Here is a 27704-nt window from a genome sequence, read left to right as displayed (position 1 = left end):
GAAACCTTGTGATCCATAGTCAATATTATCATGACACCACGTGCACAAAACCTTTACGGGACGATCGATTTTCCGAATAAAATCACCGAACAAAGTCATAACTTCCTTCTTCCCAACAGTATCAGTGATTTCCCTTTCCATCCAGTCCCATCGAAACTTTCTTTTATTCGTAAAGCGTCCTTTCTCTCGAGAACCGACATCGTTTACATATGGAAAATGGCGGTAATAACCATTATGAATGATGACGTTATTAACGTCATCATTCATAACAGATGTCCTGATTGGTCACAAGGAACATATCGACCAATCAACTACAGCGTAATATAAACTACGTCTCGAATCTTGATTTAGAGTCGGAAAAAAAACCGGAAAAACGGGAGATAATTTTTTTTTTTTCCGAGATTAAAAAAGACGGAATTCCGACTTCAGACGGAAAAATCACATGCCTGCAGGACCTCCACATTTAGCAGGGCAAGTCCATGACAGCTTCTGCAACAATTGATTTGCATAACCAAAACATTTCTGCACAAACTGTGAGAAACCGTCTCAGGGAAGCTCATCTGCATGCTCGTCATCCTAATTGGGGTCTCGACCTGACTGCAGTAGTCGTCGTAACCAACTTGAGTGTGCAAATGCTCACATTCGATGGCTTCAGGCATGTTGGAGAGGTTATCTCTTCATGGATGAATCCCGGTTTTCACTGTTCAGGGCAGATGTGTGGGGTCGTGTGGGAGAGTGATTTGCGTTGTGAATCAAATGGCCCACGGTGGGGGTGGAGGTATGGTATGGCCAGGTGTATGTTATGGACAACGAACGCAATGGCATTTTATTGAAAGCACTTTAATGCACAGATATACTGTGACAAGATCCTGAGACCCATTGTTGTGCCATTTACCCGAGACCATCACCTCATGTTGCAGCATGACAATGCACGGTCCCATGTTGCAAGGATCTGGACACAATTCCTGGAAGCTGAAAACATCCCAGCTGTTGCATGTACAGCATACTCACCGGACATGTGTGTATATACAGTATATATATATATATATATATATATATATATATATATATATATATATATATATGTGCACCATGACAGCAACCACCCACCCACCACCACGAAAAGAATACCTACCGGAATCAATAAAAGGCTATCGATGCTGTCATCTAGCAAAGCTGAATTTTACCAAGCAACCCCTCCGTACCAAAAAGCCCTTGATGAAAGCGGATACAATTTCACCCTCACCTATGAACCCACGCCAGGAAACCAGCCAAAAAAGAACAGAAAACGAAACGACATCATCTGGTACAACCCCCCATACAGCAAAAACGTCTCAACGAACATTGGACACAAATTCCTCAATCTGATTGACAAACACTTTCCCAAAGACAACACCCTAAGAAAAGTATTCAACAAGAACAACATTAAATTGAGCTACAGCTGCATGAACAATATACGACAAATCATCTCAAACCACAACAAAACAATTGCAAATGAGCCGTCGACCCCCAGACAGAGCGACTCCAAAACCAACAAAGGATGTAACTGTCGAAAGAAACCTGATTGCCCTCTCAACGGGGGGTGCTTACAAACATCAGTTGTCTACCAATCTAAGGTAATACGCAAGGACATTAACACATCCGACACATATGTAGGATTAACCGAGGGAGAATTCAAAACCAGATGGAACAATCACAAGGCTTCTTTCAGGAACAAAAACCTGCGAAATACCACAGAACTCAGCAAACACATTTGGGACCTCAAAGACAATAATGTTGAATATTCAATAACATGGCAAATTCTTGCATCCAGCACACCTTACAATAGTGGTAATAAAAGATGCAACCTATGCTTGAAAGAGAAACTGTTTATTATTTACCGTCCAGACCTGTCATCCCTCAACAAGCGCAGCGAAATTGTAACAACATGCCGCCATAGACGGAAACACCTCCTAGGTAACACATGAGCCAATCACCACGCCCCTAGGCCAGCCTGTACCCACCCACTCTGTGCCCTATATAAACCATGGTATGCGAATGCTCCCATTAAAATCTCCTGATGATTGAGGGTACCCCCCCTCATGAAACAGGCCTGTAGAGATGAAATAGTCTTGTGATTTTTTTTCCCACACATACATATATATATATATATATATATATATATATATATATATATATATATGGTAAAAGTTGTAAATCTTTGAGTTCAATTCATGAAAAATGGGAGCATAAACAAAAATGTTACGTTTATATTTTTATTCAGTATACATAAACACACAGAAGTACTGAAAATTGTTGAGTATCGGTATCCATTCCCAGTTACCAAACATTAGTATTGTATCTATTTAAACGTAAAAGTTAAGAATCGTTACATTTAGGTACTAGGGATTGTGGCTCTTGTTTATGTTTGGTTTATGTGTTCGGGGGAAACAACAACAAGCACTGTCATGCAAATCAAGCTTTCATAATTAATTTCACTGCAGTGCAAGATTTTTATTCCGAACCATCCACAATGTGCCATCCTTGATCCATCTTGTTTATAACATCCAGCCTATGGAGGGTAACTGTCAGTAGATGAGGGGATACATGCTGTGAGGTTCATTATGATGCAGACGGTAAACCAGGCCCATGGCTGTCATCTATACCATCTCCAAAAATTGATTGGCTTGGTCATATTGGGTGCAATGTGTGAATATGAATTTAGTAACTATTGAGCAGACACAGTATCCAAGATCACCAGGATTGCTTGAACACGAGGTGTTTCCAGGCCAGCTGTGAGACAAAGGTCATCCAAAGTGTAATCCTGGACATGTCTTGAACACCTCACCGGTTTTTTGAGGCATCCATCCCAAATTCCCAATCACGCTGGGAAGAAAGTTAATTGTGGAGCTTGTATCCTCCATTGTATCCTATTAGTCACTAGCCAAATCGAGTGTCGGTTCAGAAAACATAGATCGACCAGTATGTTGAGTAGATCGTCCTTGGTGTGTCTCTCTCTTTTCACGATGCCAGTCTGATACAGCAACAGCGTTACTGTCGATCTGTCATCTTTTCAACACTAGTGAACAAGACCCTAAGATTTGTTAACTCCTCCACCTCTTACCAGACACATTGTACACTTTTATACATTCTACACATTAAAAAAAATACCATTGATTAGTTTTTAAGGAATTCAAACTAAACACACTTGCATGGACCCAGTCATTCTGTTTATTGAAATAATGGACATGATCTATGACAAATAACAGCCTGGTTATCCATGAATAAGTTTGACTTACTGCTGGCAATGAGTACCAAGCTCCAACTTCGACTGTACATGGACTGAAAGGCCCATAACAGCGGGCTCCGTACATTTCACTCATGGAGCACCCACCCCACAAAACACGATGCCTTTTCAGTTTCCAAAAAAACAAGACAAGGATTGCACCAACTAGTGCATCATCAGTGGAGCTGGATGCACGAATACCCTACTGAAGTTAAGTTAAAGTTAAAGTTAAAAGTTAAAGTACCAATGATTGTCACACACACGCTAGGTGTGGTGAAATTTGTCCTCTGCATTTGACTCATCCCCTTGTTCACCCCCTGGGAGGTGAGGGGAGCAGTGAGCAGCAGCAGTGTGTGTGTGTGTGTGTGTGTGTGTGTGTGTGTGTGTGTGTGTGTGTGTGTTTTTTGGTGATTTAATCCCCAATTCCAACCCTTGATGCAGAGTGCCAAGCAGGGAGGTAATGAGTCCCATTTTTATAGTCTTTGGTATGAACTTTCTATATCCAAGGTTTGAGGGCCGGACTTTTGTTTCCAGTTTGAGAAATGTGATTCCCTCATAGTACCAGGGACGTGCGATGAGGGTAGGCAGGTGTAAAAAATAATAAATCCTAAAAGAAATATTGATATTAATAAATATTGATATTTGTACATAAAACTGTGTTTGTATATAATGTGTATATATACATACCCTGTATATATATATATATATATATATATATATATATATATATATATATATATATATATATATATATACATACCCTGTATATATATATATATATATATATATATATATATATATATATATATATATATATATATATATATATATATATATATATATATATACGTATGTATATATATATATATATACATATATATATATATATATATATATATATATATATATATATATATATATATATATATATATATATATATATATATATATATATATATATGTATATATATATATATATATATATATATATATATATATATATATATATATATATATATATATATAATGTGGAGTTATACTTAACAAAAAAAAGGTGAAACTGAAAACATGTTTTGTATTCTAGCTTCTTCAAAATAGCCACCCTTTGCTCTGATTACGTTTCCGCACACTCTTGGCATTCTCTCGATGAGCTTCAAGAGGTAGTCAACTGAAATGGTTTTCACCTCACAGGTGTGCTTGAGCTCATCGAGAGAATGCCAAGAGTGTGCAAAGCAGTAATCAGAGCAAAGGGTGGCTATTTTAAAGAAACTAGAATATAAAACATGTTTTCAGTTATTGTACCTTTTTTTGTTAAGTACATAAGTCCACATGTGTTCATTCATAGTTTTGATGCATCCAGTGACAATCTACAATGTAAATAGTCATGAAAATAAAGAAAACGCATTGAATGAGAAAGTGTGTCCAAACATCTGGCCTGTACAGTATATATATATATATATATATATATATATATATATATATATATATATACAGTCGCGATCAAAAGTTTACATACACTTGTAAAGAACACAATGTCATGGCTGTCTTGAGTTTCCAATAATTTCTACAACTCTTATTTTTTTGTGATAGAGTGATTGGAGCACAAACTTGTTGGTCACAAAAAACATTCATGAAGTTTGGTTCTTTTATGAATTTATTATGGGTCTACTGAAAATGTGACCAAATCTGCTGAGTCAAAAATATACATACAGCAATGTTAATATTTGGTTACATGTCCCTTTGCAAGTTTCACTGGAATAAGGCACTTTTGGTAGCCATCCACAAGCTTCTGGCATGCTTTTGGTTGAATTTTTGATCACTCCTCTTGACAAAATTGGTGCAGTTCAGCTAAATTTGTTGGTTTTCTGACATGGACTTGTTTCTTCAGCATTGTCCACATGTTCTCAATGGGGTATAAGTCAGGACTTTAGGAAGGCCATTCTAAAACCTTAATTCTAGCCTGATTTAGCCATTCCTTTACCACTTTTGACATGTGTTTGGGGTCATTGTCCTGTTGGAACACCCAACTGCGCCCAAGACCCAACCGCCGGGCTGATGATTTTAGGTTGTCCTGAAGAATTTGGAGGTAATCCTTCTTTTTCATTGTCCCATTTACTCTCTGTAAAGCACCAGTTCCATTGGCAGCAAAACAGGCCCAGAGCGTAATACTACCACCACCATGCTTGATGGTGGGTATGGTGTTCCTGGGATTAAAGGCCTCAACTTTTATCCTCCAAACATATTTCTGGGTATTGTGGCCAAACAACAACATTTTTGTTTCATCTGACCACAGAACTTTCCTCCAGAAGTTCTTATCTTTGTCCATTTGATCAGCAGCAAACTTTAGACGAGCCTTAAGGTGTTGCTTCTGGAGCAAGGGCTTCCTTCTTGCATGGTAGCTTCTCAGTCCATGGCGATGCAAAAAACGCTTGACTGTGGGCACTGACACCTGTGTTCCAGCAGCTTCCAATTCATTGCAGACCTGCTTTTTGGTGGTTCTCGGTTGACTCTTGATTACCCTGACCAATTTTCTCTCAGCAACAGGTGATAGCTTGCATTTTCTTCCTGATCGTGGCAGTGACAAAACTGTGCCATGCACTTTATACTTATGAACAATTGTCTGCACAGTTGCTCTCAGGCCCTTAAGCTGCTTTGAAATGGCTCCAAGTGACTTTCCTGACTTGTTCAAGTCAATGATTTGTTTTTTCAGATTTGTGCTGAATTCCTTTGACTTTGCCATTGTCGCGTTTGTAACCGATCCTAATGACTGCATCACATGAGCCTTATTTAAATGGGCTCAGAGAAGTCAACAGGTATCGTCAATCATAATCACTCACATGAAGTTAAGAGGCTATGCCATGAAGCTAATTTGATTTGATTGTAACTTTTCTACATCACCAAAATTGATAATGTATTTTGTTGTATGTATACTTTTGACCCAGCAGATTTGGTCACATTTTCAGTAGACCCATAATAAATTCATAAAAGAACCAAACTTCATGAATGTTTTTTGTGACAAACAAGTATGTGCTCCAATCACTCTATCACAAAAAAATAAGAGTTGTAGAAATTATTGGAAACTCAAGACAGCCATGACATTAGCTGTGTCTCAATTCGGGGGCTGCATCCTTCCAAGGACCCAGCCCATGGAGTCGACAAAGTGTGGGTCCTGGCGAGAGTCCTCCAGCAGCGGCTGGAGTGATATTAATTGGGACAGTCTAGCCTACGGGACACTTCCTGGTTACGTCAGTTGTCCCCACCCTTACATTTACGTCACGTATCTGCTGCTCAGTCACCCGAGGTTTACTAATTTTTTGGTGTTCTCTTGGTCCTTTATTTTTTATTTATAAATTTTTTCTTTTTTTTTTTTCTTTTTAATGAATTTATTAATCAATCAACAAAATAATACACAACAACACCACAACAATGCAATCCAATTCCAAAACCAAACCCGTCCCAGCAACATTAAGAACAACAATAAACAGAGCAATTTGAGAGCAATTGAGGACACACAAATCCAAATGTAGTGAAACAAAAATGAACATTAACGACAACAGCATCAATATCAGTAACAATTTCAAGATAGCAGTGATTAAAAAAACCCTCATTGATATCATCATTAAAAACATTAATAAAAAATAATTTAAAAAATTAGAAATGAAAATAGTGTCACAGTGGCTTACACTTGCATCACATCCCATAAGCCCGACAACCTACCGCATCCAACATTTTCCACAAAAATATAATTAGTCATATTTTGGTTCATTTATTAGTTGAAACAAATTTAAATAATGGATCCCATATTCCAATATATGACTCATTATTATCTAAACTAAATGGTCTTTTACATTATTCCAGAGGAAGTGGCTAAGAGCTTACGGCACCGCCGGCGTCTGATTTCCCTGATCATGGGAGATGGTTGTCATGGAGATGTGTCACAGGTTGACAAGCGTTCTAAAGCTGTTATTCCTAATTATTAGTTAGCTATATATTTGTATGCCTGTGAATGCTTGTTGGAGTGGGACATGTACCTTTAAAAACATGCAGACAATCCAGAAGATGTCCCAGAAAGAGTCCTCACGGTCTATCCCTACCACCATCTCTTATTTAGCAGTTACTTCATTAATATATGATTCACAATTGATGTCCTTTTCTAATCCTGTCACATTGCTTGCATTATAGCCAGTAACAGTAAATATTGGAATAGTATAATATTATTATTATCATATAATTATTTACAATGAAGGCAGAGGAAATTAATCACAACAACTACAGTTTCAGTACATGAGTTTATTCATTTATATAGGTTATAAAAATACTTAGTTTTTAAATGATCATCCAAACTGGTATAAACGTGTTTGTGTCATTTCTTTTTGCTCTGTTGTTGTCCAAGTCCTCCTTGATTATTCTGCACGGAGAAAAAAAAAGCAGAAAAGTTAAACACAAGATCACAATAATCATTGATAGAAGTGAACATTTTCAAATAACATGCAAATGTACACAGAAAACAGCAATAATCAATATTGGTTCATTGATGCACATGTTTATATTACTTAAATTTTCTGGCCACCCATTAATAGAACGTAATTAAATTATTGCGGTTTAAAAAAAGTAAATTAGAAGATGTCGGGCTTTACTTTCAAACGTTGAAAAAAGCTCCGGGCACAAAGCTGTCTGCAATGGCCGGATATATGTCCCTCCTTTGGGGTAAAGAGAGGGGCAGAGCACGGAGGTCGGTCAACATAACGATAGTCGAGGTCTCGTATTTTGACATAAATGTATATCACTTGACGTGTCTGCTTTTAGCTGTTTTAAATGAGTAAATAAAACTATACTTACATTTTAAGGTGGCTCTTTTCGCTCCGCATGGTGTCTTCGTGTTGAAAATAATGTTCAGAGTTGAGCGCGCAAAGAATTTCGGGAAATGAAAGGAAGCGAAGGGTACAAGGATGCAACCTTTCTGCTAATGGGAGAAAAGAACACATTTGTCGGCCGGATTCGAAGGACATTTGGAACTTTTTTGAATTTGGACAGCCTTTGGGCACCGCGATGACGTCAGCACCCCACAAATGCGCACTGCAAAGGATACAGCCGCCGAATTGAGACACACGACTGTATATATCCATCCATTTCCTACCGCTTATTCCCTTTGGGGTCGCGGGGGGCGCTGGAGCCTATCTCAGCTACAATCGGGCGGAAGGCGGGGTACACCCTGGACATATATATATATATATATATATATATATATATATATATATATATATATATATATATATATATATATATATATATATATATATATATATATATATATATATATATATATATATATATATATATATATATATATATACATATATATATATACATATATATATATACATATATATATATATATATATATATATATATATATATATATATATATATATATATATATATATAGTATATGTATTGTATATGTTTATATATATATTGTATATGTATTGTATATGTATACATATATAAGTATATACTGTATTTACATGTCAAATGTTCATTAATATGTATCGTCCCATTTTAAATAAACTAAATCTAAAATCTAAAGTTTCCATTTATGTTGGTGGTATGTTAAAGCAAAACTACAAAGTATCTACTGGTCCTTGCCTTCAACTCTTAAGACATGTTGCACACTGTATTGTGATTTGGCTCCCTATATCAGTGGTTCTCAAATGGGGGTACGCGTACCCCTGGGGGTACTTGAAGGTATGCCAAGGGGTACGTGAGATTTTTTTAAATTATTCTAAAAATAGCAACAATTCAAAAATCCTTTGTAAATATAAATAAAAACCTATCTTTTTTTCCAAATAGTTCAAGAAAGACCACTACAAATGAGCAATATTTTGCACTGTTATACAATTTAATAAGTCAGAAACTGATGACATAGTGCTGTATTTTACTTCTTTATCTCTTTTTTTCAACCAAAAATGCTTTGCTCTGATTAGGGGGTACTTGAATTTAAAAAAAATTCACAGGGGGTACATCACTGAAAAAAGGTTGAGAACCACTGCCCTATATAATATGCCTATATACTGTGACAAGGAAAGTGAAACACTTTCGTTTAATAAACAGTATGCCAGCCACATTGTGCCACAAGGGGTCACCTACATGAGAAATTACAGACGTGTATTGAAGCTCGGCAGATGGAGATAATAAGCGGCGGGCTGCCTTATGTTCTCTAGCCTTAAATCAGGATGTGGCACTGCAGCTTGACGTCCTCCTGTTGTCCACATGACAAGATTATTCTCCAGCTAATTAGAGTGCAATCTCCAATTAGCTGTGATACATTGGACACCTGCGTTGTTCGTTAATATGGCTCTTCATATATTAATTTCCTTAATACAATTAACATTGCCACTTTTAAATAGCTTGTTCCATACTCAAAGATAAATATATGCATATGTGTCTGTCCTCTGCTGCAGGAATATACAATGAAGCATATATACAGTACATCTATCTTGATGAGTCAGTGGTGGTCATAATTGTGCAATCTGTCTAATGATAAATGTTATTTTCTCTCCTTGGTGTTCAGCCAAAAAATGGATTTTTCACACCTGTGGGGCTGCAGGACCTGATGGTCCAACTCCCACCCAATGCTCGAACTCCTACAGGATCAGCAAAGTCAATGTGACAGTGGGCACCCGGGGGCCTCTCAAAGGCATTCAAATGTGGCCCGTTCCTGAAACTGGAACCTACAGGTAAGACCCAGTCATTATTTATATTATATTATTTGGGGTTGGGCGATATAGACGCTATACAAAATAAATGGTTTGACCAATGATAGAGCTCTTAATACTATCATTATGTCATGATAATGCCTGTTTGTTAACACATTTTAGCTGTGTCCCGCAAATTTGACAGCAACAAGCAAACCAACGCTGCGTCCTCAATGCAATGTAGCGTCCTCGCTATCGGCTAATGTCCCTCCATAGTGCAGCAAAGTCACTTCTAAGTCAGCAATCCTTACCTCTATGGTGGAAAATAAAGTAATTTTCTTACATGTACTATTATCACTGGAGGACGCGGAAAAGCTTCACATGCTACTCTCCACACCGTAGGAGTATATGCTGACCGCAAAACGCAAGCTAGAGGTCTTGAATGTAAACAAAAGGTGGGCGGATATATATGACTGTCGACAGTAACAATACTAAGTAAAGAATCAGTGAATGGTCGATTCTACCGTGGTTACATTGGTATTTTTTATCATCAAATAATAATTTGTCTTTTTTATTTTTTATTATTGTTTACAAACTCAGAAAAAAAAAATCCATGGACACAGGAGGGCTTAAAGAGCAAAAACCAAATTATTTCAATCAGAAGCAATAGTAGGGAATTATGTAGAAAATTTCATATTCAGTGATCTTAAAACTTCTACAATAGGAAGATGATTCATATGGGCCCATTCTTGCAGGTTTACTTGACACATGAAAGGTGACAAAATGGGGTGTGTCCTATCCACTTTAGCCTCCAGACGGTAGTAGAGTGTTGAATATCTTAAAATGTGTTGTGTGGCAATTTTAACTTTGACCGTAGCGTCATTTTTTATGTCGAGCGGCACTTTCCATCATTTTCAGCAGACTGCATTGCATAATGATTAACCCCCACCTTTCTCTCACCTGAAATCCACCCAGGAACGGGGCCATATAAATTCCCTTCACTCCTGTAAGTATCAGTATCAATGTAGGTATGATTTTGTAAAAAAAAAACATAGCTACAGCAATAGAAAAAAAGCAACACATCGTTGGTGTATTTATTGACTTATGTAAAGCTTTTGACACAATCGATCATTCCTTACTTCTGCAAAAAATTGGAAAACTATGGCATAAGAGGTGTTTCACAACAGTGGTTAAGTAGTTATTTAAGTAATAGATCTCAATATGTGGAAATTAATAAGACTAAATCACAGCCAAGAAGAGTAGCTTGTGGGGTTCCACAAGGCTCGGTATTGGGACCTAAGTTATTTATACTTTATTTAAATGATATTTGTTCAGTATCTACTAAATTGAAATGTATTTTGTTTTCAGATGATACAAATGTATATTGTTCAGGAGAAGACTTGAAGGAAGTGTTCAGTATAATAGAGGTTGAGTTGATTCAGCTAAAAAAATGGTGTTTAGTGGTGCAAGGACAAATTGTGAAGCAAAATTAAAATCAAATCAAGTGGAAATTGATAGAGTATATGAAACTAAATTCTTGGGAATAATAATTGATCATAAATTATGTTGGAAACCGCATATTGAATATATAAAAGGAAAAATATCCAAATCCATTGCTATTCTTTATAAAGTAAGACACATGCTGAATAAGAAATGTCTGCATATGTTATATTATTCTTTTAACATATTGTGTTGAAGTTTGGGGAAATGTTTTTTAAAACAAACATAGACCCAATAATTAAACTTCAAAAAAGGGTATAAAAGGGAATAATACACAAAGCGGGCTACTATGAACCTACCAATCCATTATTCATAAGTTCTAATATGTTTAAAATGTTCAGATATTGTGTTTTCAAAAGCAATGGAAATGATGTTTCGAGTAAAGAACAGCCTTCCAGCTTGTATTCTTAGGTTATTTAAATTAAGAGGAGAAAACTATCATTTACAGGGGATATTGATTTTTGAAATTTGTAAAGTAAGAATGAATATAAAATACAAATGCATTTCAGTTTTAGGAGTTAAATGGTGGAACAAGCTCAGTGATGAGTTGAAGACATGTACTTCTTTGTTAAGGTTTAAGAAAGCCTTGAAAGGTGAAATCATGGAAAATTATATTATATTATAATGATTACTTTCATCCCATTGATTTTTTGAACGTTGATGTTCCAGTTAATCTAATTTTCAGTGAATGTATAGGATAGGCAAATATAAGCCTTGGCTTCAGCCTATTCCTTTTTCGGTCATTCTTTTTCTTTTTGTGTGTGTATGTGTATGATTGTTAACATGTATAATCTTTGCTGTTAAATTGATCACACAGAATGGTTGATGATATGACCGAAATAAACTCATTTCATGTCTGGTACTCCCCCTACAACTACTTGGTATTGGACACCCAAAACTAATGTCAAGTATCCAAACAACAAGAATAAATGCTTATTACAATTTAACAGACGTGTAGATAGATCCATGTTACAACAGAAAATAATTACATTATAACAGTTAATTAACTAGCACAGGGGTCACCAACGCGATGCCCGCGGGCACCAGGTCGCCCGTAAGGACCAGATGAGTAGCCCGTTGGCCTGTTCTAAAAATAGCTAAAATAGCAGCACTTACCAGTGAGCTGCCTCTATTTTTTAAATTTTATTTATTTACTAGCAAGCTGGTCTCGCTTTGCTCGACATTTTTAATTCTAAGAGAGACAAAACTCAAATAGAATTTGAAAATCCAAGAAAATATTTTAAAGACTTGGTCTTCACTAACTGACAAAGAAACAGATAACAGATTTGGTGTCCAGTTCAAAGTGTGACATGATTTATTAAAAAATTTGAGAGTTGACTTTTGTATTTTACATGAGTTATTATTTGTACAAACATGGTGCAAAGTAATTCATGATTTGTTAAAAAATGTTAGTGGCTAGCTAGTTAAAATTGTTGTTGTCTTGGGAGAGCAAATCAGTGAAGTGGAAGATATGTTTAAAGACCTTGCAAATGCCAGCAAATGTTGTGGATTGAAAATGAATATGAAGAAAACAAAAGTTATGGCAAATTCCATGGTACCTCATGGACCTGTGACTGTTAATGGAAATGAAATTGATGAAGTTAATGAATATATCTATCTGGGGCAGAGATTTAGCCTGAAAGAAAAGAGTCAAGAACAGGAGATAGGCAGGAGAATCAGATTGGGCTGGTGCCAATATGGAAAACTGAGCAACATCATGAGAGGAGAAATACCGTTAAGCCTAAAAAGAAAGGTCTTTAATCAATGCGTGTTACCAACCATGACATATGGAGCTCAAACCTGGGCATTGTCTAATAAAATGGAAAAGAAAATAGCAGCAGCACAACACAACATGGAAAGAAATATGCTCGGAATCACATATAAAGACAGAAAAACAAATGAATGGGGGAGAAAACAAACGCAAGTCCAAGACATTATGAGAACTATCAAATTAACTAAGTGGAAGTGGACTGGACATATCAGTAGGAGAACAGATAATAGATGGACTTCCCTAATGACATCATGGAGACCCATGGATGGGAGCAGAAATAGAGGAAGACAGAGAGTGAGATGGCGAGATGGCGAGATGAAATAGACAAATATTGGGGAACAGTGCAGTGGCAGGGAGCAGCTAGAGATCGTTCACTATGGCAGAAACATGCTGAGGCTTTCGTCCAGCAGTGGACTGACAACGGCTGATGATGATGATGATGATGATAAGTTAAAATGAGATATTGTGATTTCCCAAGACTGTCTTAGAAGTGATCATTTGAAAATGTTCAATTTGAAAAATGTGCGCTTAGAGAAAATATAAAAATAAAGTGTTGCATATTGATATTTATCTGTGTCTATGTATATGTGAGAAACTATTAAGATGATCAGTGTTTCCACAAAGATAAATATCATTAATTATTAATAATAACATAGAGTTAAATGTAAATTGAGCAAATTGGCTATTTCTGGCAATTTATTTAAGTGTGTATCAAACTGGTAGCCCTTCGCATTAATCAGTACCCAAGAAGTAGCTCTTGGTTTCAAAAAGGTTGGTGACCCCTGAACTAGCATATTAATAATAGCTTTGAGAAAATAATATGACCGGAAATTACATAATATGTTACTGCATGTGTCAACAGCCAAATTAGGAGCCTTTATATAAATATTTTGAAATACTTCTGTTTTCACCCATCCATAATATTATGCTATATTAATGAAGATAGTGACTGTTTTATTCACATTAATTTTGGCATTTTTCACCGTGTTCCCACCGGGTTTTTGATTTCATTCCTCAGGTTTCTGCACGTAAACGATGACTTTTTGATCTAGGAATATTTAGGGTGTGTGTTTAGAATACCGCGCTCATAACAGACATACAACACACTAACGATGTCTTTCTTGAACACAGTCCGCAATCTTTGCTGCACACGCCTACTCCCACCCACTTCTTTCTCTCCTGTGTACATCAGCAGGGCATCGACGCTTCCACAAGAGAGCTGATGAGCAGAGGAGAGAACCTTTAAAAAGGATTCAAAAATACATCAACAACAATCCGCCTGTTAGAATATGCAATATGTAGTATCAGTCACCTTTAACAGAGATCAATAATCCTCCTGTGGGCTTTTATGAAAACATGACGCGTTTATCTTGAACTTAACTTTGTGGGAGGGTGGACTTTGCTAGCCTCCCACGCAGCACTGCTAAGGCTTAGATCTTTAAATACCCAACAACATTCTAACACTGTCCCAGAGATGTCAGAGAAACACCTTCTACCTCCAAAGTTCGAAACGGTGTCCTAAATGCAGCCTGGTTATCTGGAAGAGCCAGTGAATGAAGTTGACAGACGGCCACAGAGATGAATGTGCGCTCTGCATCTCCCAAAAGTCATTAGGCAAACAGCTGAGGTAGCTACCGAGCACCGGGCGGTGTTCTCTCTCCACCAAGCATGACCACCAGGGAAGAGTAATATTGAAGCACTCCCAAAAACCAATCAATGTTTATTTTTTTCTGGCCGGAATAACTGGGACAGATGAGTGTTCTGTCTGCATTATATTCAATGAATGCATGCAAAAATGTGTGTGTGTGTGTGTGTGTGTGTGTGTGTGTGTGTGTGTGTGTGTGTGTGTGTGTGTGTGTGCGAAATACATTTTGGTGCCGGTACCGGAACAAAAATACTGGTATCAAGTAGGGATGTCCGATAATGGCTTTTTGCCGATATTCCGATATTGTCCACCTCTTTAATTACCAATACCGATATCAACCGATACCGATATTTACAGTCGTGCAATCAACACATATCAAATCAAATCAAATCAACTTTATTTATAAAGCACATTTAAAATTTACCACAGGGGTAGCCAAAGTGCTGTACAATGGGCAGGTTAAAAGATAAAACGAGTACCGAGCAAACACAACACAACACAAACAGAACACGATAAAAAATTAATAAATAAAATAGAATAAATAAAAACATAAAAACAGGTTCACAGCAGGTGTATTATGGGGCACCATTGCAGGATGGATATCACTCAGTGTTAAAAGCCATGGAATAAAAGTATGTTTTTAAGAGAGATTTAAAAACAGGAAGAGAGGAGGCTTGTCTAACACTCAGAGGTAGGTCGTTCCAGAGCTTGGGAGCAGCAACGGCGAAAGCTCTGTCACCTCTAAGCTTCAGCCTTGTGTCAGGGACCGTCAACAGCAGCTGATCGGCTGATCTTAAGGATCGGGTGGGGCAGTAAGGCTGAAGGAGGTCGGAGAGATAGGTTGGCGCGAGGTTGTTTAAACATTTAAAAACAAATAAAAGGAGTTTAAAATTGATTCGATAACGCACAGGGAGCCAGTGAAGGGATGCTATTATTATGCCTAATTTGGACAAGCAGGTATTGTGAAGATAAGGTCATTTAAAAAAAATAAAATAAAATAAAATAACATAAATAAATAAAAAACATTTTCTTGAATAAAAAAGAAAGTAAAACAATATAAAAACAGTTTCATAGAAACTAGTAATTAATGAAAATGAGTACAATTAACTGTTAAAGGTTAGTACTATTAGTGGACCAGCAGCACGCACAATCATGTGTGCTTACGGACTGTATCCCTTGCAGACTGTATTGATATATATTGATATATAATGTAGGAACCAGAATATTAATAACAGAAAAAAACAACCCTTTTGTGTGAATGAGTGTGAATGAGTGTAAATGGGGGAGGGAGGTTTTTTGGGTTGGTGCACTAATTGTATGTGTATCTTGTGTTTTTTATGTTTATTTAATAAAAAAATAAAAAAATAAAAAACATTTTAAAAAAAACTGATACCGATAATAAAAAAAAAACCATACCGATAATTTCCGATATTGCATTTTAAAGCATTTATCGGCCGATAATATTGGCAGGCCGATATTATCGGACATCTCTAGTATCAAGACAACACTACAACACACAAAGGTGAAATACAGTTTATTACGCGCAATACTGGGTGTTAACTGAAAAAATACACTTTAACATAAGCAATATTTTGGCAAAAATGTACCTGACGTTCTACTGTACTGGTATGAATGAAACATAATCCATCCATCCATCCATTTTCTACCGCTTGTCCCTTTCATAATTATTATTCTATGTTTCTGTTGGATGTGTCTTCTAGGATCACAGCCTACGGTGCAGCTGGCGGACGTAGTGTTATGGCCATCAGCAGGTCACATGGCACGTACATGAGCGGCGACTTTCTGCTGAGAAAAGGAGAGCTGATCTACATCCTGGTTGGACAAAAAGGAGAGGATGCCTGCCCCAATGTAAGTTAAAATCAACTTCAGTATGTTAAAAAGAAGCTGTGCCACTAATGTTTGATCTCAGAGTTGATTTAGAGTCAGGCCTTACCATCAATGGAGTAATTTTTCCGCCTCTTCTAGGAAAGAAAGATAGAAGGAATCTGTTCATGCAGTAAAAAACTTTCCATTTTCTTTGTGGTATACTCATGATTATCTTGCCGCAAGGGGTCGTACATTCAAGAAGCCAACATCTCTCTCCTTCAACACACACACACACACACATACAAATGTGCCTTCCTTGTGCTCATCTAATTACCCGACAGGACACATTCATGGTCTCACCGGCAGAACTCTTTTAAAAAATTCCCATTTACCCGACTCCAGTGTAAAAAAAAAAAAAGGGGGGGGCCACAAACCAGGTGGCTAAAGAGCTCGGTAGCCATAGGTTGTTGTTTTAGATTACAGTATCTACTAATTTACCGTATTTTCCGGACCATAGGGCACACCGGATTATAAGGCGCACTGCCGATGAATGGTCTATTTTTTGTCTGTTTTCATATATAAGGCGCACCGGATTATAGGGCGCATTAAAGGGGTCATATTATTAAAACATTTTTTTTTTAATTGAAAACACTTCCTTGTGGTCTACATAACATGTAATGGTGGTTCTTTGGTCAAAATTTTGCATAGATTATGTTTTACAGATCACCGTCAAGCCGCTTTCTGACAGTCGCTTCCGAACAGATATAAGTAAGAACTTTACACTTTACTGACAGATATAAGTAAGAACTAGGGATGTCCAATAATATCAGAAGGCCGATAAATGCTTTAAAATGTAATATCGGAAATTATCGGTATCGTTTTTTTTATTATCGGTATCGTTTTTTTTTGTTTTTTTATTAAATCAACATAAAAAACACAAGATACACTTACAATTAGTGCACCAACTCAAAAAACCTCCCTCCCCCTTTCACACATATTCACACTCATTCGCACAAAAGGGTTATTTATTTCTGTTATTAATATTCTGGTTCCTACATTATACATCAATATATATCAATACAGTCTGCAAGGGATACTGTCCGTAAGCACACATGATTGTGTGTGCTGCTGGTCCACTAATAGTACTAACCTTTAACAGTTAATTTTACTCATTTTCATTCAATACTAGTTTCTATGTAACTGTTTTTATATTGTTTTACTTTCTTTTTTATTCAAGAAAATGTTTTTAATTTATTTATCTTATTTTATTAATTGTTTTAAAAAGTACCTTATCTTCACCATACCTGGTTGTCCAAATTAGGCATAATAATGTGTTAATTCCACGACTGCATATATCGGTTGATATCGGTTTCGGTTGATATCGGTATCGGTAATTAAAGAGTTGGACAATATCGGAATATCGGATATCGGCAAAAAGCCATTATCGGACATCCCTAGTAAGAACTTTACACTAGTTTATATTAGAAATGGCAACAGCGGAGGATAAATGTCCCATAACAAGATAGAGAAAAAGAAGAAGCTTATCGACTATGGTGTCGGCACGGACTACAAAGGTGGACTCACTCAATTTTTCAGGATTTATGCAGATCCCAAATACAGATCAGCAGGTACCAGAAGGTAAGAAAAGTTGCTTTTGCATAATATTGTGAAACAAAATGCCAGATAATATATCTTACCTTATACACACACCATAATCATTTTATGCTGCAGCTGTTACATATACTGTAATATTGAACATGGTAATTAATATAATATACATATATCATATACTGTATATATAATATGTAAATGCTACATATATGTTATATTTTATATTGCTACTACGGCACATTGTTAGTCTACTTAATATCTGCATTATCCTTTCCATCCTTACACTTTCCATCCTTTGTAACTGAGCTACTGTGTGGAACAATTTCCCTTGGGGATCATTAAAGTTTGTCTAAGTCTAATAATACTTGTATGTTTAATGCGCCGACAATCCATCAAGCGGTGCGGCTTCATAGCTTACCAAAGTCGTACTAAAATATTTTGATAGATTTTTGAGCGCCATGTGTAATGTTCTATATTTTCGATGGAACATATAAAATGTTGGTGTTGTTTACTTGAGTCAAATTGCCATCATAGTGCAATTTACATGTATCTCTTATGTTTGACTGCCATCTACTGGTCACACTTATCATTACATCATATACCAAATAAAATTGCTTCGAGGTCGGTAAGCAAAACCAGAATTATTCCAAACATTAGGCGCACCAGGTTATAAGGCGCACTGTCGAGTTTTGAGGGGGAAAAAAGGATTATAAGTGCGCCTTATAGTCCGGAAAATACAGTATCTATTTTTTTCTCCTACAGTGGCACCTCAATTTACGAATTATTTTTGTCCTTTTCAGTTTAAGAACCTTTACATCGCGCCAAATATGCCTCTGTGTATGAATCATGTCTCGCCGTATGAACTCTACATTCATTCATTCATTTTGCATGCTGCTTGAAGCCATCGGGGGCTGTCATTTTGATGATATCACTGTACACGCAGGCACGGCCTTTATGTACGTCATATCCTGTTTACCAAATTTTTCGGAGTATATATTGCTGCGGAGTATAAGTCACACCGGCCGAAAATGTATAATAAAGAAGGAAAAAAACATATATAAGTCGCACTGGACTATAAGTCGTATTTTTGGGGTAAATTTATTTGATAAAACCCAACACCAAGAATAGACATTTGAAAGTATATAAAGAATAGTGCACAACAGGCTGAATAAGTGTTTGTTATATGAGGCATAAATAACCAACTGAGAACGTGCCTGGTATGTTAACGTAACATATTATGGTAAGAGTCATTCAAATAACTATAACATATAGAACATGCTATACGTTTACCAAACAATCTGTCACTCCTAATCGCTAAATCCCATGAAATCTTATACGTCTAGTCTCTTACGTGAATGAGATAAATAATATTATTTGATATTTTACGGTAATGTGTTAATAATTTCACACATAAGTTGCTCCTGAGTATAAGTCCAAACTATGAAAAAAACTGCGACTTATAGTCCGAAAAATACGGTACATCCTTTACACACAGGCGTGGCCATTTCGAAGAGCTTTAACAGCGAGCGGCGCTTCTGACTTGTTTATTTCCACAATTGTCGCTGGTGAGAACTGTGTTAGTCTGTCTTAGAGATAACTTTATGTAATCAGAAACACTTTAAATGTGTCCAAACTCTCACTGTCTCACTGTATAGCTTCGGGTTGCTAAACAACCGCTTTGAGCTAGCATTATAGCTAGTTAGCCTTTGGCTTGCAGCTCCTTGAGTTTGAGGATTTTATCAGCGAAGGGGGCTATTTTTCCGTTGCAAATCTTTACTTGTGATAAGACCGAGAAAAATACCACAGCGGACCTTAGTTGCAGCGAGGGAGAAGACATGTCGATGAAGCATCGCCTCACACAGCTAGTTTTTGCTAACGCTAGCGGTGACGACGTGAAGCCACTGCTCTTTTAACACTCTGACACTCCCAGAGTTTCCAGACCCAAGGTAAAATTAATATTCTTTTTATGTTTTGTGGTTTTGGAGCGCACCAACAAGACATGTATGTCTGTGTGTGGTTGTGTGTGTGTTCTTGTATTTTTACCCTTCTTGAGACATTAAAAAGGAAAAGTACCTTCCATATGAGGACCGGTGAACATGTTAGGCCCCAATATGGAAAACCATTGCATCTAATAGAGAATGTCTCATTTACACCCCTGGTGGTGAAATCTATCAATATCCGGGTGGTCCCAAAAAGGAGGGATTTTTCAAATTGACTGTGTGTCGGTTTTAAAAGAGCTCCCCCTCTGGTCAACATATGAAATAACAAGGGTGTGTAAAAATGTGAGGTGCTCGCCCTCTGGCCAACATATGTAATAACGAGTGTGTGTAAGAAATTTAAATGTGCTCCCTTTGGCCAAATTTTTATTTAAAAAATAAATATGTATATAGAGACATACTGTAATAACTTGAAGTAAATAATGAAGACTAAAAACCAATTACAAACAAAACAATTAAAATAAATGAACTAAAAGCAGCCTTTTTCTCACAATTTGTCAACGTTTTTCTCATAAAAATTGGAACACTTTCTCATATACTTTCTGTTCCTGTGATATTGCAATATTTTCTCATAAAATTATTACTTTTTTATGTTAAAATATTCATTTTTAATGCAAAATGGTGATATTTGTCATATAAAATTCTGACTTGTATCACAATGTTTTGGTTGTTCTTGTAAAATAGTGACATTTATGACTTGTCATAATTTTGCCAAGTAAAATTCCGATTATTGTCATAGTATTGCCAAAAATTCAGGACCTGCAAAGAAAAAAAGATTTGAAATTAAAAAAAAAAAAATCTGAAACTGGGAAAAAAAACTTTAAACTAGAAAAATAAGATTTGAACCTGAAAAAACATAAGCTCAAAAAATCTACCGGGAGATCAATTAAAATGGAAAATTGACATTTAAAAGATTTACCAGAGTAAATACCTCAATTATATTCAATCTGAAAAAAAGACATGTGCACTTATTTTGAATGCAGTTCAAAATTCAACATCAAAACTTAATTTTTCATTTTGAAAGTTTTTTTTTTCAAGTACAAAACGTTTCCCCTAATTTAGCTGGATACCCCAATAGCATTATTCTTCCTCGGGTCTAAATACCTTAAAACATGCTTAATATTACCTAAACAACATTCAAGACATGAAAATACAACAAGAACATGTACATGCAAGAGGGAACTGTTATTTTTAATAATCCAAGTGTGTTTTTCCGATTCTTAAAAAGTCAGACATAATCTGAATAAACTGGTTTCAACCAAATTTATGCAATAGTTTGTGGGGTTCAGTGCATGTAAACATATTCAGGCATCGTTGCAGGTCTGTGTAATGGAGGAGACATCTAAAAGACATGTATATACAGGAATTTGTAAAAATGTTTTTGCATAAAAATCGAAGGATGCCCTGTGAAATACATTGCAGTCGTCTTTGAAATGCATTAAATACGTGAATTAAGAATTGCCAATGGTGACAGATTTGACAGGAATGTTGGCAAAGACATCTGTCATAAGCTTTATAAAATAAGATACATGGACTATTGGAATCTTGTAACATTGCATGGTTCCCATACAGCTACATACTACAGCTGAAAAAAATAGCTTTGTAGCTAAAACTGGCACATTTTTACCAATGTTTATTAATGGGTTTTGTCCTTGTTTTTGAATAAATAAATGATCAAATCTGTATCTTCCATCAAAAAAAATAATCTAATGTATGTGCTGTAGCGTATAAAATAGGAGCAGAACTAATTAGACTATTGGATATGAACACAAAAAACCCCCAAATGGTGAACGGAGGCTCTCTGCCAATCGTTCCGCACTGTGGAGGCAACGGGATGTCGGAACAAAAACCTTCAACGTGACTATTATTACAGAATGGAGAACCTCAGGGGTGTCTAAGGACATTTTCGGAATGGTAACATTTTAATGGCACTAAATTTGCAGTGATCCCCCTGCTGTCTCTCCTCGGCTTACTCGTGTTGTTTTGTCAAAGGTGGTTGTCATCCGTTATGCTCAGGAGCTCTTTGCTGGCAGCCTCGCTGTATGCTTACACAACACTGAGATTAAAAACCTCCCAATCCCTCTAGTCACCAATGAAACCATCCATCATCTCCAATATAAACATTCACAAATGTAGGCCAGCCTCTACACTGAAAATGTCCTATATTAACAAAGTAAGATGGTTTGTTGGAACATTATTTACCCTGGGAATTAACAAGAAAATACAATTATATTTGATATAACTCATTTAGGATACAATATGTGCAGGCCTTGCAGATAATGTAATACCTAATAGTCCCAGACTGATGGTGGCCAGACAAATGAGTTTATTGGTGATTTTTATAGTTCTGCTAGTTGGCTGGGAATCCTATTTGACATCAAGCATTAAATTTCTTGTTGAAACGAAAATAAAATTACATTGAACGATTGGTCTAAAGCAGGGATATGCAACTACCGTATTTTTCGGAGTATAAGTCGCTCCGGAGTATAAGTCGCACCGGCCGAAAATGCATAATAAAGAAGGAAAAAAAATATGTATAAGTCGCACTGGAGTAAAAGTCGCATTTTTTGGGGAAATGTATTTGATAAAACCCAACACCAAGAATAGACATTTAGACTTAGACTTAGACTTAGACTTCCTTTTTATTGTCATTCAAATTTGAACTTTACAGCACAGATAAGAACGAAATTTTGTTAGATAAGCTCATGGTAGTGCAGGATAAAAAAAAGCAATACGGTGCGTATATAAATAAATAAATATATATAAATAATATATAAATAAAAATATAAAATAAATAAATATATATAAATAAATAAATAGATTACCGTACAGATAAATATATTGCACTTTTTCACATGCGTCCACGTTTATGGATGTATGTTATATTGTCTTTTTTATTCCAGCGAGTTAATCCATCCAAGAATAGACATAGTGAACAACAGGCTGAATAAGTGTACATTATATGAGGCATAAATAACCAGCTGAGAACGTGCCTGGTATGTTAACGTAACATATTATGGTAAGAGTCATTCAAATAACTATAACATATAGAACATGCTATACGTTTACCAAACAATCTGTCACTCCTAATCGCTAAATCCCATGAAATCTTATACGTCTAGTCTCTTATGTGAATGAGCTAAATAATATTATTTGATATTTTACGGTAATGTGTTAATAATTTCACACATAAGTCGCTCCTGAGTATAAGTCGCACCCCCGGCCAAACTATGAAAAAAAACTGCGACTTATAGTCCGAAAAATACGGTAAATCGTTTTAGGGACCGCATTTTCAGAAAGCGAAGGACTGGGGGACAGGGGGCATTTTATTTTGTTCTATTTATTTTATAGCACAAAAAGCTGGTTAAAGATTCTCAAAGGGAAACTGCACTTTTTTTTTTAATTCTGCCCATCGTTTACAATCATTATGAGAGACAAGAAGACAAATGGTTGTTTTATTTTGCATACTAACATGTAAAAATTGTCTCGTTCTTGGTAGCTAGCAATGCAGCTGATGTGAGCAAACAATTCTTCCTCTAAATCACTTAAAAAAGGCATCCAAAAACCACCAACATTACTTAATTTACATTCCGTAACATGTATTATAACCAAGCTAGCTATGGCAAGAGGTAAGCTTGCTTCTGCGTCAGCAGCTGAATAACTTTTGAGTTTGTAATGCACAACACAATGCAATAGCATCTGTCACCATTGGCAATCTGCACTGACCGAAAAACATGAACAATCATATTACAGTATCTGTAAAGTATTAGCCCACATTTCATGTTGTTTTTTTTGTACACAGCTTGCTCGACAGCATATGTACTTTAGTTGTGCGATGATGTACGTGCTGCATGTATCATGATAAATATTACAGTGACTTACTCGATAGACAGTTGTCTGTTTGGTCAAGCAGGGGACGTTTTACACTTGATTTTGGGTATGCACGCAATTATTAAAGTTCGGTGATTTGGTAAAATTGCAAACAGCTAAAATGATGTACAAAGCAAACTATAACCTGCTACCAAAGAATGTACAACAATTCTTCTCAACTAAAGAGGAGAAATATAACCTTAGAGGAAAAAAATATTTAAAACATTTATATGCACGTACAACACTTAGAACTTTTAGCATATCAGTATGTGGAATTAAATTATGGAATGGATTAAGTAAAGAAGTTAAAAATTGTACTGATATGATCCAGTTTAAGAGGTTGTTAAAAATATTAGTGCTTACAAAGTACAAAGAAGAAGAATTATGAGAAATACTTCCAACCTTATTGAAAATAAGATATTCTTCATCTCAGTATGTTAATAATGACTGAATTAATTCATTAATTACATATTACAAAACTGTTGTATACTAATTCATAGATGTTATTTTATTATATAAAAAGGTCAGTAAATGATTCTATATATTTGTAAACGCTTTGAAGTGGGAAAGGGGTAGGATTAAATAAGCTTTGCTTCTTCCTACTCCTTTTCGGGCATGATGTAAAATGAAATGATGAAATTGTGTGATGTATTATGATGTAAGTGTATTCATGTTCTTCATGTTGTTAAATAAATTTATGTCGGCATAACTTCGCTCCAAGTTACCCATTTGCAGCGTCTAGTCGCGTCGATCTCATTTTCTCGGCTTCCGTCCGCTCCAACGTTTCATCCTTTTTCTCATGCTTATAACCAGCAGTTCATCTTTGGTATATTCAGGTTGTTTTTTTTCCCATAGCCATTTCCATGCAACAGCCAGTCTGCATGCACATTCCAGACGGGCTAAATACAGACACAAAACAGCTTCCGCAGAACAGTTTCAGTCTTGATGAATCATATTGGGTGCACTATACAATTAAATGTGCATTTCCTCCCGGTATTGTGAGCGTTCTGATAATTAGAATGTATAGACAAATACACTAAATGGATTGCGTTCCTAATTTTGCTCACTCAAGAGATGAAATCCTCTGAGCAAAATGTAGTACCGGTATATCGGATTTACGTACTCTATCAAGTTTGCCCATGTGGACGCCAGCGCTCAAAAAGCAGAGAAAAAAAAGGTCAACCGCTAGTATTCTTTTTGCGTCCTCTTCTACTAATTTTTGAGTTGACAGTCCAGGCCTTTTAGTTCATTGGCTCGCACTGCTTGATTTAACTCAATTAGTGGGGATTTGTGATCGCTCGTTTGACCAATGTAACAATAATACAATGTATCTTACTAAGTTATATGGCTTCTAATTGTGAATTCCCCAAAAAATACATGTGTAGTTTAGTTAAGTTAATTCATCAAACATAAGTACAAGTTGTAAAAAAAAAAAAATTTAATCCTCCTAATAGCATTGATGCATTTAAAGGGGAACTGCACTTTTTTTTAAAATGTTGCCTATCGTTCACAAACATTATGAGAGACAAGAGGATGCATGACTTTTTTTTTAGGATTCCAAAGGTGATAAAAAAAAAATGCTTGCAAATTTTTGATGTAGCCTTCAAAGCTGTCTCTATCAATGTTTTATATAAAGTTAAAGTTAAAGTACCAATGATTGTCACACACACTAGGTGTGGCGAAATTGTTCTCTGCATTTGACTCATCACCCTTGATCACCCCCTGGGAGGTGAGGGGAGCAGTGGGTAGCAGCGGTGGCCGCGCCCGGCAATCATTTTTGGTGATTTAACCCCCAATTCCAACCCTTGATGCTGAGTGCCAAGCAGGGAGGTAATGGGTCCCATTTTTAGTCTTTGGTATGACTCGGCCGGGGTTTGAACTCACGACCTACCGATCTCAGGGCGGACACTCTAACCCAGAGGTCGGCAACCCAAAACGTTGAAAGAGCCATTTAGGACCAAAAATACAAAAAACTAAATCTGTCTGGAGCCTCCAAAAATGAAAAGCCGTATATAAGTCTCATACTTGCCAATCTTGAGACCTCCGATTGGGGGGGGGGGGGGGGGGCGTGGTTGGGAGCGTGGTTAAGAGGGGAGGAGTATATTTACAGCTAGACTTCACCAAGTCAAGTATTTCATATATATATATATATATATATATATATATATATATATATATATATATATATATATATATATATATATATATATATAAGAAATACTTGACTTTCAGTGAATTCTAGCTATATATATATATATATATATATAGCTAGAGGGGAGGAGTATATTTACAGCTAGACTTCACCAAGTCAAGTATTTCATATATATATAAGAAATACTTGACTTTCAGTGAATTCTAGCTATATATATATATATATATATATATATATATATATATATATATATATATATACATATTTTATTATATATATATATATATATATATATATAAATATATATATAAATAAGAGAAATACTTGAATTTCAGTGTTCATTTATTTACACATATACACACACATAACACTCATCTACTCATTGTTGAGTTAAGGGTTGAATTGTCCATCCTTGTTCTATTCTCTGTCACTATTTTTCTAACCATGCTGAACACCCTCTCTGATGATGCATTCTGCTTCGTCTCCTTGTTGTGTGCGCAGTTGTGCACTGCACTCTCTAAAAGCCATAGATGTTATTGTCACATATGCATGTACAGTAGATGGCAGTATTGTACTGTTTAAGAGTGTCACAACATTGCTGTTTACGGCAGACGAACTGCTTTACGGTAGACGAAAACGTGACTGCTGTTGTTGTGTGTTGTTGCCACGCTGGGAGGACGTTAATGAAACTGCCTAACAATAAACCCACATAAGAAACCAAGAACTCGCCCTCGATCATTCTACAGTTATAACGTGATTGGGCAGGCATGCTGTTTATATTGAGGGAAAGCGGACGTGAAAACAGGCTGTCGACACGTCACTCAGGTCCGCATGGAGCTGGAGGGGGCGTGGCCTCTCCAGCTCCGCCTGAATTTCGGGAGATTTTCGGGAGAAAATTTGTCCCGGGAGGTTTTCGGGAGAGCCGCTGAATTTCGGGAGTCTCCCGGAAAATCCGGGAGGGTTGGCAAGTATGTGATACATGCAGAATGTCATGCTTGTTATTACAACTACAGAACATATGCTGTTGAGCGAGCTGTGTACAAACAAAACATGAAATTTAGGCTAATACTTGACAGATACTGTATTATGATTTTTCATTTTTTTCAGTCAGTACAGATTGGTGTCCTATCACATTGTGTTGTGCATTACAAATTCAAAAGCTATTTGAGTACTGACACACAATCTAGCTCAATGCTAATGATCTAGCATGGCGTTGCAAGGCGATGTGTTACTAGGCTACAAAAAGAGTCCCTCAGTGTTCGCTCTCAATGTTGCAGGTTACAGAACGTAAATAAAGTATTATTGGCGATTTTATGGATTAATTTTTAAAATGATTTAGAGGCTGAATGGATTGCTCTCATTAGTTGCATT

The 27704-nt window shown here is 36.2% G+C and overlaps 2 protein-coding genes across 6 annotated transcripts in view; both read left to right on the top strand.

Moving 5' to 3' along the window:
- Positions 1–27704, top strand: part of alk (ALK receptor tyrosine kinase) — a 946171-nt gene that overhangs the window by 807907 nt on the left and 110560 nt on the right. For all 3 annotated transcript variants that reach the window (XM_061968449.1, XM_061968451.1, XM_061968450.1), the window contains 2 exons: positions 9837–10002; positions 16598–16745. In XM_061968449.1, the coding sequence (XP_061824433.1) occupies positions 9837–10002; positions 16598–16745 (314 nt within the window). The remainder of the gene's footprint in view (positions 1–9836; positions 10003–16597; positions 16746–27704) is intronic.
- The window catches only part of LOC140678985 (uncharacterized), a 119059-nt gene that overhangs the window by 22760 nt on the left and 68595 nt on the right, over positions 1–27704 (top strand). The gene's annotated exons all lie outside the window — the stretch shown is intronic.

Source organism: Nerophis lumbriciformis, linkage group LG08, assembly GCF_033978685.3.
Source record: "Nerophis lumbriciformis linkage group LG08, RoL_Nlum_v2.1, whole genome shotgun sequence".
NCBI classification, from domain to species: domain Eukaryota; kingdom Metazoa; phylum Chordata; class Actinopteri; order Syngnathiformes; family Syngnathidae; genus Nerophis; species Nerophis lumbriciformis.
Note: the sequence above shows the minus strand (reverse complement) of the source record. Positions and strands in the feature narration are given on the sequence as shown.